The sequence below is a fragment of the Triticum urartu genome, chromosome 7, assembly GCF_003073215.2.
Source record: "Triticum urartu cultivar G1812 chromosome 7, Tu2.1, whole genome shotgun sequence".
Taxonomy (NCBI): domain Eukaryota; kingdom Viridiplantae; phylum Streptophyta; class Magnoliopsida; order Poales; family Poaceae; genus Triticum; species Triticum urartu.
In genome coordinates, this window is record NC_053028.1 from 675,259,230 (window position 1) to 675,276,337 (window position 17,108).

A 17,108-nucleotide genomic window follows, 5' to 3' on the forward strand; every position below is an offset into this window, starting at 1 on the left:
ACACCGACCAAATAACTAATCACTTAATATATAGTTGAAGAGAACTAAAACTGATACTTTAGAGTACTGATGACTAAAAACTGAAAATAATCTAGCAAAAAAAACAGTGCAAAAAACTGAAAACCAAAAACTAAAAACTTAGGACTTACAGGAACATAAGGTTCAAAACAGAAATAATCATCTACTAAAAGACAAGATTCATGAGAGATAGGAGTGAAGAAAGATGCAAATGATAACTAAATATGATAAAAATGAGGACTGATACTATTACCAAAACGAACATAAGACTGAGAAGGCAAGCTTACAAACTGAGGAAGAAAAACACCAATTGCTGGAACAAAATTATAGAAAGGTACTGAAAACGGAAGACTAGACTACAAAAACACTGAAAACAAAGATTCTAAAGACACAGAAAACTGAAGAACTAGAGATAGAGAGAAAAGAGGGCTGAATAAACAAGACAAAAAAGGTGGTTGAATAGTAAGGTGACTCAAGAAGCACTGAAAAGTGAAGGATGAAGACAGAGAAAAGAAATCTGAAGAAATAAACAATTACTAAAGACTGAAGAAAGATGACTGAAAATATATATGAAATAGTTACTGATGACAGGATGAAGAAGAGATGTAATGGGCAAGGTATGCAAACAGATGAATGAAGCAATTCCAACAGGACAATAGGGACCCTAACCACTATATGGCGCAGAGTGGAGGTGACAGTTTGACTGTCGAGCTATTGAATCCTACTATAGCCTGACAATTTGTCTAACCTCCCTGATTGGATAAGTGATTTTCAGGCACTGTAGTTAAAAAAAATATGAAGTGAAGTTTGCAGCAGTTGAAATTCATTTTAAACGATAGCCATTGCCAGAAGAACTAAACAAAAAAGTATGCCCTTTCGCCTTTGAGACACATCGATCTTTCACAACTGGCGCGCAACCTAGCCGACCCGTCTCCTGGTAGATGTTGATTTCTTCGCGTGTGTTCAAAGAAACTAATTTAGGGGTGCTCTGGTTTTTTTACTGTTAGGCTGACCCCTGAAAAAATTGACTTCGAACACACCTTAATTGGAGGCACTACAATGAAAGAAAATCACTGTCTACTAAAAAATGAACACCCATGAACCTGCACTACAGCAAAAAAGAAACCTACACTGAAAAGCAACCAGTGTTCATGCAGGAAAAAGGCCTAAACCTACAAAAAGCATACTGAAAAATTATAATAGCCAATACATAATAGGTAACAGGAAAAATTCAGATCTGTCTATTTTAGCGTGAATAAATCACGCCAAAAAATAACCGTGAGCTTGCTCACAAAAGTCAGGCGTGAGAAGCAAAACCATCTTCATAATGAAGGAAATATTTAAGCTGAATAATGTACAAAACATGGTAAAAAAAACTGAATAATCTAGTACCAAAAGCTAGCTCTCATTCACTAAACTGAAAAATGAAAGAAAATCACTGTCTACTGAAAAATGAACACCCATGAACCTGCACTACAGCAAAAAAGAAACCTACACTGAAAAGCAACCAGTGTTCATGCAGGAAAAAGGCCTAAACCTACAAAAAGCATACTGAAAAATTATAATAGCCAATACATAATAGGTAACAGGAAAAATTCAGATCTGTCTATTTTAGCGTGAATAAATCACGCCAAAAAATAACCGTGAGCTTGCTCACAAAAGTCAGGCGTGAGAAGCAAAACCATCTTCATAATGAAGGAAATATTTAAGCTGAATAATGTACAAAACATGGTAAAAAAAACTGAATAATCTAGTACCAAAAGCTAGCTCTCATTCACTAAACTGAAAAATGAAAGAAAATCACTGTCTACTGAAAAATGAACACCCATGAACCTGCACTACAGCAAAAAAGAAACCTACACTGAAAAGCAACCAGTGTTCATGCAGGAAAAAGGCCTAAACCTACAAAAAGCATACTGAAAAATTATAATAGCCAATACATAATAGGTAACAGGAAAAATTCAGATCTGTCTATTTTAGCGTGAATAAATCACGCCAAAAAATAACCGTGAGCTTGCTCACAAAAGTCAGGCGTGAGAAGCAAAACCATCTCCATAATGAAGGAAATATTTAAGCTGAATAATGTACAGAACATGGTAAAAAAAAACTGAATAATCTAGTACCAAAAGCTAGCTCTCATTCACTAAACTGAAAAATGATAAGTACAGAAAATATAGATTGTGCGCATGTAACATGTTTTCATCATGGAAGATGCTACCGAACAAAATAGGATTCAGAACATTCCTTCGTCCATGCTTACATCAACAAAAAGCAGACGAAAATGCCGCCTGAACCATTACTGAACATTGCATAGACCCTCCCACAAAAAAATAAAATCACCAGCAAATGCCTAAAAAACTCAAATACCTACTTCCACACATGCAACACATGTGCAGTTTTTAAAAGACTGCAGAGGAGCCGAACCGCAGATCTACATCCAACACTTCGTAGTCAACTTAATGGAATGTTTTGTTTAGTGGTGAAATTGACACTCAACACTTCTTTGAACCGGAGATCTAGATCCAGAAAAACAACAAGCCGGACTTGGCGATGAAATTTGGGGATTGACTGACACACACGCATAGGTGGCTGCAAAATATTCAGGATCGTTTCTCATGAACCACTCAAAATCGCAGATGTGAACTAAGCTATCGCAAAACGTTCCTACCCAAAAACCAGCTAATTGAACAACCCCTGCGACATGGCTCTATGCCCGGCGACCACGACGATGAACTGAATCAAACACAGAAAGAGGCAGATCAGATAGAACAAACAAAAAAATGGACAAACCTAGGACAACAGGGAGACGGAAGTATACCTTGCGCCCCACCGACGCCGGCAAATACTACCTCCCCCAGCATGGGTGCTTGTTGGCGGCGAGCACGACGGGGAGCTCCGCTGAGTTCCTCTCCAGCCCGCGGCCCTCTCTGTGACGCACGCCTCCAGCAATCAAGCGCCACGCTCCATCTCCGCTTGGCCGACCAACCGCTAATCACCGGCGAGGAGGCCCCTTCCCTCCGCCGTCTCCGCCCGCCTCAGCCAACCCCTTCCAATCCCCTCCCTGGCTAGGACAAAGGCCGCCGCCCTTCGCCCCACCGACTGAATAGAAAATTCAAAAAACACTTACGCGAGACTGAGGGCGGAAAACCCGTGAACCCGAAAGCCCAACAACAATAAAAAAATCCACGACACATCGACCCGGTTCACGCGAGACCGAGGGCGTACGACGCGCGGAGATTCGCGTGGATCGGACGGACACAAAAACGACCTGAGACGAATTTAAAAACAGATGACTGAAAAATAGTAAAACTGGAAATATTTGTTAAGTCAGAAAGCGGGCGGGTGACTGCAAATTTTCACTTGGCTGCACGTGAGACGATGGATTTTGATCGGGAGGCTGAGAAACAGAGGGATAGAGGGATACATTTATCCATTGGATTCACAAGATATGCTGCCAATCTATTTTGTTTGTTTGTGCACTCTCGTTATAGTTTATTTTTCCTTCTATTTCAAAAACAGACAGTTGACCACGTCAAATTGGATTGTTTGCTAAAAAACAGGATATCAATCATGCTTGTCGGTGTCGTCATTGCAGTTCTCGGGGGCGAAGTAGACCCTGCTGGCGGCGAGGTCGTACACGAAGCGCGTGCCCACTTGCTGCATTGCCCCGATGATGGTGATGTCCTGGCTCGGTGACACGGCGAGGCAAATGTCCTGGCTCGGTGACTCCCGCACTACAAATAACTTATTTGGGGTGAGCACGAGGTCCTGCTCAAAGTGCAGCGTCACCGTGGGCAACTGCGAGAAGTGGGAGTGTGTCACGCGGAAGCAGAGGCCGGAGCTGGTGCGGCGCACCGGGAAACCGAGCCTCCTGCCGTGCTCCGCCATGGTCTGCTCCAGGACACTGTATGCAGCTTCGATCATCACACTCCGAGTCGTCCCGACGTCGATCACAGTCCCGCTGTGCCACTTGCCATCGGCGAGCTGTCGGCGCCTGAACACCTCCGCCAGGTTGCCGCCCAGCCGTGTCTCTGCAATGCTGATGCCGTTGAGGTTGACAAAGTAGGAGCTATCCTCGGGGTAGAGGATCCTGGTGCTCTTCATGCGCCTCGTGTTGACCGGGATGTCGTTGCCGAACCGGAGGAAGCCGTGCCGGTTCGCCGACCTGGGCACGAAGAGGCAGTAGGAGAAGCGATGCAAGCCGTGACGTTGGAGTAACACCGGGACGAGCGACGGGTACGTCTTACCCAGGCCAAGGACACAGGCGAGCACTCCGTGGCTGATGAAACCCGTGCTGCTGTGCACGCAGCCAATGATGACGGTGGGAAAGACCGTCGGCGCAGATCCCGTGAAGGATAGGGTCTCATCACCGAGCACACCGCTCGCATGTACGCCACCAACGTGGATGGGGGTGACGTGGAACCTGCACACATTGTGCCCCGGGGGCGAGCAAAGGCGGTTTGTGGGTGCGAGGTGGCGGAATGACGGCGATGTCCGCGGGTGGAAGGGCGGCGGCACTTGCTGAAACGGGTGTTGGATCGGCGCGCACTGCATCCACGTCAGGCTGCTGGTCATCTCCATCGCGAGGGTGTACGTGCGGCGGCCATGGTCCGTCCCAACAGTGGTGACAACGTTGTACTTCCGTGGGAGAAAGCGTACATGCGGTCGAAGCGCGGTGGTGTCGTGCCCAACTGGCTCCTTCAGGTGAAGGAATCCGTCGTCGTCGACATGGATGGTACTGTTCCAACCAGGGCTGGGAACCATGCGCAGGCTAAAGCCGCCGTTGAGGCCTGGTGTGGCATCGTCAACAGTGGCGGTGGTGGTGTGGAGGAGCGCTGCAAGCACCAGAGGAAGGAGGAGAGTGTGAGCGGTGAGCTCCATGGATGTATATGTTGTAGAAATGCAAACACATCGACTGGCTAATTAACTTGTGTTGATTCGTGCATGCAACAATGAGTAAGAGTATGTACCCTTTTGTAGATGGTGAATTGAACCATCGGAGAAGGGTTTGGTACCATTTATTATGAACCAAAAACCTCTATTGAGATTTGCGTATCCCTTGCATACTTCCATGTAGAGGAGGTTTTGGCTGCATTTATTATGTACCAAAATCCTTTGTTGAAATTTGCATATCCCTTGCACACTTCCATGTAGAGGAGGGTTTGGCTGCATTTATTATGAACCAAAAATCCTCTGTTATTATTTGCGTATCCCTTGCACTTTCATGTAGAGAAGAATTTGGCTGCATTTACTATGAACCAAAAATCCTCTGTTGGGATTTGCGTATCCCTCGCACTTCCATGTAGATGAGGGTTTGGCTGCATTTACTATGAATTGAAAATCTCTAGTTGGGATTTGCATATACTCCTAGTAAATGAGGGTTTGGTTGCATTTAATATGAATCCAAAATACCTTGTTGATATTTGCATATCCCTTCCACACCACCATGTAGAAGAGGATATTTCTACATTTATTATGAACCAAAGATATCTTGTGGATATTTGCATATCCTTTGGCGTTTGCACACTTCCATGTACTATGAATTACTTTATACTACCTCCTTTCCAGTTTAGGCTAGCCATAGTGGGAGTAACTTAGGTAGTAACATAACGCACCGCAAGACATAGCATATATGTGGCATGGAGTTAATGAGGAGAGTGGTGTTTGTGGTAATATAATATGTTACGTAGCATAACACACCCCAATGCAAAATGAGTCTGCAATATAATAAATGAAGGCATGCATGACACTACACTTATGTTACTACCCACTATGATGGTGGTAATTTAGGCTAGTAACATATGACTAGTAACATGCATATTAAGTTACTACCCACTATGACTAGCCTTATAAGGCTCAATTTATAAATCTCTCCAACCAAGGTAGATGGTGAGTGATGGAATAAATTTCGTAGTTTGTAAAAATACTTAATTACTACACTATTTTTCTTAAAAATTTATGTTTACTGATGCATTAATTAAAATGCATGTATGTATGACCATTAAATAACCAAAAATTTCTACATGCATTGGTTTGTTTTTTTTTAATCCTTGCATGCAGTGATTTAATGCATCTTGAAATCTGACCATATGATGGTGAGTAGTAGAACTGAGACTTATAAAATGGAAAAACAAATATTTTGAGATGAGCCCTATAAATCGGAAAGGAGTGAGTATCATTTTTGAAACAGATGGAGCCATAAAGGCCCCAAAAGCTTTCATAGACTATGAAAGTATTCGCATTACAAAGCTCAAACAAGGACGTGGAAAAAGAAAATTACAACTCAGTCTCTCACATTTTGAATCGGGAGCCCAATATGAGAATAGAAAACACAATTGGGTCCAAATTGCATCTCCGGTCCAGATCCAACCATGCCAATGTTGGGGATGACACCACTTGGGACAACAGGACCACCGCAAGTGCATCTCCAGCCAGTTCTCCAGCAGCTACGCATGCCAGCTAGAGAAAACAGAAGTGACCATCACACTATATCTACACTGCCTCCCTTTTGCCGCATCGACCAGGATGAAGAACGGGTGCTAGCAAGATGCCAAGGCTTTATTAGGCCGCCCTTTGGCCAGAGGATTCACTGGAGAGGCAATGAACATCGAACATTGACCGTTATGCAGGCGCCGGCTTCATCATGAACACCAAAGAAGAATGATAAGGCAAGGGCACTACAGACCCACAAACTTGCAATGGATGTAATGGTTTAGTCCACAAATTTGCAAAAGGTGATCACCTCATCCCTAGACTTGCAATGTATGTGAAGGTTTAGTCCATAGCCAATCACAAGCTGACAAATGGCGCCACGCTAGCCGTGTCTTGCCACACCGCTCAGCCCGGATTTTTTTATGAAAACGCCCTCCACCTTTATGGAAATCACGCACACGGTATTTTTTTCATATCTATATATTTTTTATCAAAGGGCTCACCTCCCCAAATTTTTATTGAAAAAGCCAAGGCAAAAGTTCACATCAAGGATGATTCACTTCTCTCGGCCACAACCTAAAGTAGTTGTGACAAAAGACTTATTACAGCCTTCATGAGCAAGTGATACCTCGGAAGGACACTTTTCGATATTTGGGGGTTAATCTGCAGAAGGATGGTGATATCGATAAAGAAGTGAGTCATCAAATCAAAACTGGCTGGATGAAGTGGCGCCAAACTTCTTCTACCGTTCTCTGTGATAGGAGAGTGTCACAAGAGTTTAAAAGACAGGTTCTATAGGATGATGATTTGACTTGTGATGTTGTATGGCCCTGAATGTTGATCAACTATAAGACAACATGTTCAGCAGTTAGGTATAGCACAGATACACGTGTTAAGATGGATATGTGTCAACACAAGGAAAGACAGAGTCCGGATGATGATATACGTTATAGAGTAGGGGTAGCACCGATTGAAGGAAAGCTTGTCCATCATCATTTGAGATGGTTTGACATATACAACACATGCCTCAAGAAGCGTCAATACATAGCATATAGTTAAAGCGTGCTGATAATGTCAAAAAAAGTCAGGTAGATCAAATTTGACAATGGAAGAAATCCGTCAAGAGGGGTCTAAAGAACTGAAATATCACTAAATAACTAGCCATGAACAGGGGTGCTTGAAAGTTAGCTATCCACGTGCAAGAGCCATGACTTGACTTCAAGATCTTATTAATTTCAATTTTAGTCTACCCCAACTTATTTAAAACTGGAAAGCATTGTTGTTGTAAGATGTCCCGAGCGACGGAAAGTCGATCCTGTAAAGATCTTCATGAATTCGATCGGCAAGCTCAACATGTATTTGTTAATTTTGACCTAACTACATGTCTAAATATAATGCAGTTTCAGTTGAGCTTGCTGATCTTGTGAAGATCTTGCCGCTTGCTGATCAGCTTTGCCACAAATACATAATAATGGAGTTGCGTCCGTCTGAAGGATCAATAGTTTCATTACGTCTTGATCCCGGGTGGTCAAAATCAACAGAAATTGCGTCAGATTCAGACGTGTAGGTTGGTCAAAATCAACAAAAAAAACCAAAAGATGAATTTCCGTCGCCGGGACTTGAACCCGGGTCTCTCGGGTGAGAGCCGAGTATCCTAACCACCTAGACTACGACGGAATCGTGGTGGTGCAAATACTGGAACCTATCTGTTTGGGCACAGCACACAAACGAGCTGGCCGCAGCTTTGTTTGATTCACACATGGCTAGAAAAGATCTATAAACCGAGAACGAACTACACTGTCACACCTGGCCACTTGGCATGTGTGACCTGGCAACCCTACGGGTGGGATCCTTCCCGGCGTGTGCGTGTGTGGGTCGCGTGAGTATTTAGCTGGCCACCTGTGGCTGGTGTGGGTATGCGATGTGACCAGTTCAACTCTCACCTAATCTTCCCTCTGCAAGAAAAGTTCATCTTCCTCCCCAAGTCTCGCTCACCCCCTCTCTCGATCCCATCCCTCTCTGGTTCGTTACAGTTGGTAATCAGAGCCAAAACCGCCCCAAAAATTTTTCTCCCACCGCCCTGGTTGTAGATCGGTAACATCCACCGCGCCGGTGTGTGCTGCTCCGGCAAGCTCACCCGAAATCCGTCGCGGGGTTCGATCTCCTCCAAGAAAGGCGACAGCGCCCTCCAAAGCTTCGGCGACGACGCGTCAGGTGCTGGCCGCCATGGACGAGGGCAACAGCAACATCACCAAGATGCTCGAGTCCCTCCTCGCCAAAATGGACGAGCAGAAGGCGGTCCACGACAAGCAGATCGAGATTCAGGCCGCCTTCAACGCGCAGATCTTGCAGGACGTGCGCGGCCTCGCCAGATAGATCGATCTGACGCAGGCCAACGTCGACGCGACTCGCAAGACGATGGAAGGCTCGGCATCGCCATCGGGGTCGGTCACCACCGTGCTGCACCAACCCGCCACTCCGCAACAACCCCCACCACCACCCCCGCCGCCTCCACACTCGCCGCGCGTGGCTACCGAACAGGGCCGCCAGGCGACCGCCCACGCGCGTCTCGGGGACCATCGACCCCCGTTGATTCCGGTGCCTCCACAGGGCGGACTCGCTGCTCCGGCTGCTGCTCCCTCCCCAACAGCGGGCCATTACGGCAACGACTTCCACAAGCCACCGAAGCACGACTTCCCTCGATTCGATGGCTCCGCTCCGTACCTGTGGCTGGATCGCTGCCTGGCGTACTTCGAACTCTACAAGGTCGCACCACACAATTGGGTGCTCACCGCGGCGCTGTACATCGAAGGCCAAGCAGCGCACTGGCTGCAGGCATTTCGTCAAACACATCGCGACATCACCTGGGAAGTATTCACGTCCGCCGTGCTCAAGGATTTCGGTGCCGACGAGTTCGAGGTGGTCATCCACAAGCTGCTGCAACTCCGTCAGACGGCCACAGTCGTCGAGTACCGCGCGGCGTTCGACGAGCAAATGTACCACCTGCTCGCGCTCGATCCGTCCATCAACACCAAGTTCTTCGTCACCCAGTTCATCCTGGGCTTGAAGGACGAGCTACGCGCCCCGGTTCGTCTGCAGGCGCCCTCGAGCATCACCAGGGCGTCGGTGTTGGCGCGCATTCAAGAGGAGGAACTGGGCACGACGCGCGCGCCCACGCATCACACCAGCGGGGCGACCCCCACCGGCGGCGGCGCCACAACAACCACGGGCGGCCGCGCCCAACCGCGCCCCCACGGACGACTACGCGCGTGAGCGGCAACTGCGCGACTATCGCCGGGCCAATAATTTGTGTTTCAAGTGCGGCGACCGCTACTCGCGAGAGCACCGGTGCGCTCAGCCCGCCCAGCTGCTCACCATCAGCATCGGGGATCATGGCAAGGTGCTCTCCGACGACACCATCCACGCTCTGCAACTTCTCGACGACCCTGGACCGGTCGCGCAGCCGCCCGCTCCTGCTGGGGACGCTCCCGAGTGCTGCCTCCTCTCGTTGCACGCTCTGGACGGCACGGACTCGGCGACCACGATCCGCCTGCGCGCACTGGTGGGCAACCAGGTCATGCTGCTTCTCCTGGATTCGGGCAGCTCACATAGCTTCGTCAACAAGTCTTTCGTCGATCATCTCGGGCTGAAGACAGAAGAAATGCCGCGCATGGACGTGCGCGTCGCCAACGGTGACCGTCTTTCCTGCAACCGCATCGTCCCCGAGCTCAAGTGGCAGATGCAAGGGCACATGTTCGCCACTCCGATGCGCGAACTGGACATTGGCGCCTACGACGGCATCCTTGGCATGGACTGGCTCGCCCAGCACAGTCCCATGACCTGCCACTGGCAGGACAAATGGGTCAAGTTCACCCACGAAGACGAAGAGGTCACGCTCCGGGCCGTGCCCACGAAGGCGTCCACCACCCTCAAAGCGATCAAACCAGACGAGCTGCGCAAGATGATCGCGGGCAACGACGTGTGGGCGATGGCCATGGTGGACACTTGCGGCCGCGCACCACCACCGCGGCGTAAGTGCGCCAGTTAGACGCCGCTCGCTGATCTGTTGGAGGAGTTCGCCGATGTGTTTGCGGCGCCGCAAGGGCTTCCCCCACACCGGCAGTACGATCACGCCGTCACACTGGTTGAGGGCACGGTCCCCGCGAACACGCGTCCGTACTGCTACTCGCCGCTCCAGAAGGATGAGATCGAGCGCCAGGTCAAGGAAATGCTCAACGCCGGCCTGATCACGCACAACGTGAGCCCGTACGCCGCGCCGGTGTTGCTGGTCAAGAAGAAGGACGGCACCTGGCGGTTCTGCGTCGACTATCGCCGCCTTAATGACGCGACCATCAAAAACAAGTTCCCCTTGCCCATCATCGACGAGTTACTCGATGAGCTCGCTGGTGCCGCGGTCTTCTCCAAACTGGACTTGCGCGCCGGCTACCATCAGATCAGGATGCGCGAGGAGGACGAGCACAAGACGGCGTTCAAGACGCACCACGGACATTTCCAGTTTAGAGTCATGCCGTTCGGCCTCACGAACGCGCCAGCCATGTTCCAGTGCCTAATGAACGCTATATTTGGTAAGTACGTGCGCAAGTTTGTGATCATCTTTCTGGATGACATTCTTGTCTTCAGCGAAACCATGGCGGAGCACCTGGAGCACCTGCGCATCGTCTTCGAGCTCCTTCGCGCACACCAACTCTACATCAAGGAGTCCAAGTGCACGTTCACCGCGGATCACATCGACTACCTCGGCCACGTGATCACCAAGGAGGGTGTCGGTGTCAAAACCGGCGGATCTCGGGTAGGGGGTCCTGAACTGTGCGTCTAGGCCGGATGGTAACAGGAGGCAGGGGACACGAAGTTTTACCCAGGTTCGGGCCCTCTCGATGGAGGTAAAACCCTACGTCCTGCTTGATTAATATTGATGGTATGGGTATTACAAGAGTTGATCTACCACGAGATCAGAGAGGCTAAACCCTAGAAGCTAGCCTATGGTATGATTGTTGATGTGTATGTTGTCCTACGGACTAAAACCCTCCGGTTTATATAGACACCGGATAGGGTTAGGGTTACATAGAGTCGGTTACAATGGTAGGAGATCTGAATATCCGTATCGCCAAGCTTGCCTTCCACGCCAAGGAAAGTCCCTTACGGACACGGGACGAAGTCTTCAATCTTGTATCTTCATAGTCCTGGAGTCCGGCTGAAGGTATAGCCCGGCCATCCGGACACCCCCTAATCCAGGACTCCCTCAATAGCCCCTGAACCAGGCTTCAATGACGACGAGTCCGGCGCGCAAATTGTCTTCGGCATTGCAAGGCGGGTTCCTCCTCCAAGTACTTCATAGAAAATTTTGAACACAAAGGTAGTGTCCGGCTCTGCAAAATAAGTTTCCACATATTGCCATAGAGAGAATAATATTTACACAAATCTAATCTGCTGACGCACTCCGTAGTGTGACATCACACCACGACTAAGCTTTTATTCGAACCGTTTTACTGTCCATCTCAGCGCGTTATGCGAGGCGGTTTGCTTGGCACGTCTTGTTAAAGCAGAGATCGTGTCCCCTTATTCCGGGATTCTCATCAATACGGGCGTGGGTAACCCAACCGCGCCTTTGATTACGGCGCTTGGGAGATAAGCGAGTTTTACCAGGCTGGTGGGGACATGTAGTTGCGTCCACCCATATAAGGGGATAAGGACCCACCTTTTCACCTACGCCCTCTTCCTCCTTCGCCTATCCATTCTTGCGCACTCGAGCTCCAGCGCCCATGTCCGCACTCCTCACCTCAGCCTTCTCCAGCCATGTCCGGAGCGGGAGGCAAGTGGATGGTCTCCTTCGTCACGGAGGGACATATCAAAAAGTTGAGGAAGGTCGGATACCTGTCTAACGACATCGCGTACCGGCTCCCCGAAAAGGGGCAGCTCATCCCCACCCCTAGGCCCCATGAGCGGGTGGTGTTCCTCCCCCATTTCCTCCGCGGACTGGGCTTCCCTCTCCACCCATTTGTCCGGGGGCTCATGTTCTACTACAACCTGGATTTCCACGATCTGGCCCCGAATTTTGTCCTCAACATCTCGGCGTTTATCGTCGTGTGCGAGGCTTTCCTCCGCATCCGCCCCCATTTCGGCCTATGGCTCAAGACCTTCAACGTCAAGCCAAAGGTGGTGCGCGGCAACCAGGCGGAGTGCGGAGGCGCCATGGTTGGCAAGATGGCCAACGTCCTATGGCTCGAGGGCTCCTTTGTGGAGACCCTGAAGGGTGGCAATCGGGGTGGTTCTACATCACCGAGCCGCGCGATGCCGAATGGGTCGCACCCCCTGAGTTCCGGTCCGGACCCCCAACGCGGCTCACGTCCTAGAAAGAGACGGGCCTGTCGTGGGGTAGCAAAAAGGAGGTGACCGGACTACAAACATGCATCCAATCCCTGGTGAACAAGCAGCTCAGGCTTGTTAATGTAGTCCAGGTTATGCTCATCCGCTTGATCCTCCCGTGCCAACAACGGGCTTTTAACCTGTGGGAGTTTAATCCGGTGCGGCACCAAACTCTGAGCAGGCTCTTCGACACGGCGTACGAAGATGCCTGGAAGGTGCTCTTTAAAGGCGTCGAGGATCCCGCATCTGCCGCCGAGGATCGCGGATACGGCGCGCAGCGTCACGCTAGCGCGGTAAGTTTTTTGTACCTTTTACAGGGCACTAGTTTTTCATAGTTCAACTCTGTGCGGGATCTAAGCTCCCTTACCTTTGACAGGATTGGCAGGCGAAGTCCGGGCAGATCAACTATCCGGCTCCTCTGCCCGAAGACCCAGCGGGCGCTCAATTGGCGAAGCTGCTGGTTCCGGCACCCTATGTGGTGCCAGAGAAGAAGGCCGCGAAAAAGGCCGCGGGGACTCGAAAGAGTGCCCGGTGCCAGGAGGCGTCGGATCCATCATCCGACGGTTCCGAGGCGCACTCCTCCCATGAAGATGAGGAGGAGGAAGAAGAGACCCCTCCCCCTCCAGCGGGGGAAGGGAAAAAAAGGAAGGCCGCCCCAACTGGGGAGGCCGAAGGGTCCAAGAAGGGGAGAATCCCTCCTCCGGACTACTCCACCAACGCTGACGACGGTGAAGAGGAGTGGCCACCCAGGGCCAAGCCCCTGGCGAAATCATAAGTATCCGGATACCGGAGTGATTTCATAGTATTCATTTATTGCACAGCTTTCCCTTATGTCGAATATGTTTATGCAGCCCACCCAAAGACCGGCTTGACGCGTCGTCGAGCGGCTCACTGGACTCGTCGGACGTGAACTCGCTGCCGACGGCTTCCTCCCCCCGCCCTACGGACGACACCGAAGTGTTGTCCCAACAGGGTCCAATCCGGGAGGAGGTGGTCCTGGAGGCGCTGCAAGGTGACCACCCGGACCCCAGGAGTAAAGGGGACGAAACCCCCCAGGGCTCCAAGTTCGGTCCTAGGCCGGACACCGCTCCGGAACCTTCAAAGGTTCCAGAGTCCGGCGGGGAACCTCCTTCCAAGAGGAGCAAGCCCACCGCGGCGGCGACCTCCGTCCAACCGGAGGCGCCAGACAATATGTTGGAGGCGCTCCAAGGCGCCTCCATCGACGAGGGGCACCGCACTATTATGAGTGCGGTGATCCAGAAGGTTCAGTCCGCCAAGAGCGGACTGACTGAAGCTTGTACAAGCCTTTTAACAGGCTTTGAGGTAAGTAAAGAATGTGTAAATAACATTACCGCATAGACAGTAGCCCCTGATGCTCTGTTTGGTGTTCGGAAAGAAAAGCCAAATAGAGGATCAAAATAAAAAATCGCAGGAGTCTAAAAAGAGTCGATATGCGTGTGCAGGCTTCCCTGCTGGCGTCCGCCGCACTGACTGCGGAAGTGGACGTGCTAAAGCAGAACCTCGAGCGGTCCGAGCAAGAGCTCGGACGTGCCAAGAAGCAGCTCGAGGACAATGAAGGTAAGAAATACCTTATTTAAATAAAATATATGTATATATAAAAAGGTGAAATTGCAAAAAATGACAGGATTATCGTGGCTATTGTAGGGGCCACATCTGAGGTGGCGACCCTGAAGCAAGCGCTGCTCGAGGCCGAGAAGAGATCGGCCGCGGAGCGCACTGAGCGAGAAAAGTATGAGGTCGAGGTTGGCAAGGTGCGGCAAGAGCTCCAACCTCTCATGGAAAAACATGAGAGTTAATTTGGAGCGTGACTCAAGGGCGCGAGCGTCCGAGCTCGCGGCGGCTACTGAAAGTGCCAAGTCTGCCAAGGCCGAATCCCAGAAGACCCTGTAGGAGTTGGATGAGGTGAAGAAGATAGAGGAGGGTAAGGCATTCTTTATGCAAAGTAAACACATAAGCGTGAGTTACTTGTTACTTACCCGAATCCGGAGTTCTCCAGGCGCGTTCGCAGATCTTCCCCGGAGTGTATCTGATGCCACCGCATTCTATCGAGCCGAGGAGGGCAGCTCGACGGAGAAGGTGTTCTGGTCTCAGTATGCTGAGGCCGGACATCCCGTGCCCCTGAGCGACCAGTTGAAGCAACTGGTCGAGCTCCACAAGGCGTCCGAACAGGCCATGAAGGGCCTCATAGTCCGGCTGTGGCCTGGAGAGGCTCAGCCTGGGAGCTATTTCGGGCTGGTGCGGCGGCTGGTGGAGGCCTGTCCAAGGCTCGAAGTCATCAAGCGCTCCGTCTGTATTGAAGGTGCCCGTAGGGCCTTTGCCCGTGCAAAGGTGCACTGGGATATGCTGGATGCTGAGAAGCTTGTGAAGGACGGGCCACCACCGGGAGCATCGCAAGCCCGAAAATTATTATAAGGATGTTCTGAAGGGTGCCCGCCTTGTGGCGGAGGAATGTTCGATGGATGTAATTTTTGAGTAAAACTCACTCGTTTTATCCTGTGCGCTGAAAACTTGTTCATATGCGCTTAAGCAATGCTGTTTGAATTTAAAATATTACCTTCTGTGCGGCTGTTTATCAATTCTGAGAGATGGCGAGTCGTCAGCTTCTGCCCCCGTGCCGCTAGTGCTGGGGTGTTCGGGGATAAACCTGAGGGCCCTTTTTCCCATGTTTGGGTCCTTCGAGGGAGGTACTCAGCCCAACGAACAAGGCAATCGGACTATAATGCGTGAACACTCTCACTTAGCCATAGAATTCTATAATTTTAAATTTCGGCAAAGCCCCTGGTATTCGGAAGACCGAGTTCGGGGCGCTATCCACGCCTTGGCCGGATAGAGCCGGCTCCTCGCCCTAAGCGGCATAAGTCTTTAAGGACCCGAAAAGACCTCTCGAACAGCGACCAGCTCTCGCCTCATCATGACGGTCAGTTTTAGCTTTCTCCACTGAGGTGCTCGACCTAGCTCAACCGGGGCACAATCGCAGTGGTTCTCCTAGTGCTACCTTAGCCGATATAGAGGAACGTAAGGCACCAAAACATAGGAGCCGGGCAAACCCAACTATTGACCCAAGACATGATTCGGAGCCGATGCATATAATGCTATAAGTTCGGGGTGCCGCACTTGTTGAAGTGTTCGGACTTCTCACACCATGTTGAGGGGTACTGAAGCCCCAGGCGTATTTTGGCCATACCAAAGTGTACGGGTGCAACATGTCGTTAAGGAACATATATAAATAAATAAATAAAAGAGTAATGCAAAAATAGACAAAAGCTATGCATTGTTTATTAAAAAGAGTTGCGATCAAAGCAGAACGATACAAATAAAGCGATAAGCAAAAGGTTGGACTATGTAACATGTCCGCTCCAGGGGCAAGCTGCGGAATAATGTGAGAAACAGGTATACTGCTCGTGATAGAGATCACCTGGGAGTTCCGTAATGCGGCGTGGCTTGTCTGCTTCCCTGGTTCTTGCATCGTTTGTGCGGCAATTGAACTGCCGAACAGGCCGTCTGAAAAATGGAGTCCTGAAAGTAAGAGAAAATTAAAAAATCGGCAGCCCCTGGTACGGTTGAAGCCGTGTTTTGGGCGTGCCGTGATGGTGCCCCTCCCCCTGTGCCCATGGTATCTCTAGAGCGTAGTTATGTACGCGAAGTACTGGCGTCGCCTTTTTGCGAGGGTTGGGGTTGGGGCCGCATTGCTACGCCTGCTCGGATCGTGCCAGGCGGTCTTGTTGTAGGTTACTCCGGGCTTGCTTGACGGTGTCTGGTCGGTTAGTGGCCGGACTGGAGAACTGCCTAAAGAAGCTGCTTTGAACTTCCGCCGCAAGGGCCGCCGTGTGCTCCTCCGATCGGAGGGAGCGTTCAGTGTTTCCATTGACCGTAATTACTCCTCGAGGGCCTGGCATCTTGAGCTTAAGGTATGCGTAATGCGGTACCGCATTGAACTTAGCGAATGCGGTTTGCCCGAGCAGTGCGTGATAACCACTACGAAACGGGACTATGTCGAAGATTAACTCCTCGCTTCAGAAATTATCCGGAGATCCGAAGACCACTTCAAGTGTGACTGAGCCTGTATAGTTGGCCTCTACACCTGGTATTACGCCTTTAAAGGTCGTTTTGGTGGGCTTAATCCTCGAGGGATCTATGCCCATTTTCCGCACTGTATCCTGGTAAAGCAGGTTCAGGCAGCTGCCGCCGTCCATACGGACTCTAGTGAGATGAAATTCGTCAATAATTGGGTCTAGAACCAATGCGGCGAAGCC

The 17,108-nt window shown here is 50.2% G+C and overlaps 1 protein-coding gene and 1 non-coding gene across 2 annotated transcripts; both read right to left on the bottom strand.

Moving 5' to 3' along the window:
• Nucleotides 1-3,505: 3,505 nt before the first annotated feature.
• On the bottom strand, nt 3,506-4,945 carry LOC125525063 (aspartyl protease family protein 2-like). The gene has a single exon (XM_048690072.1). It carries the CDS (start codon nt 4,897-4,899, stop codon nt 3,583-3,585), a length of 1,317 nt encoding a protein of 438 aa, XP_048546029.1. The 5' UTR covers nt 4,900-4,945; the 3' UTR covers nt 3,506-3,582.
• Nucleotides 4,946-8,054: 3,109 nt separating this feature from the next.
• Nucleotides 8,055-8,127, bottom strand: TRNAE-CUC. The gene has a single exon. It is a non-coding gene; the product is annotated as a tRNA-Glu (tRNA).
• Nucleotides 8,128-17,108: the final 8,981 nt, after the last annotated feature.

Excerpts from the sequence above, each read along its gene's own strand:
- LOC125525063 (XM_048690072.1), bottom strand. The coding sequence starts at position 4,899 with ATGGAGCTCACCGCTCACACTCTCCTCCTTCCTCTGGTGCTTGCAGCG.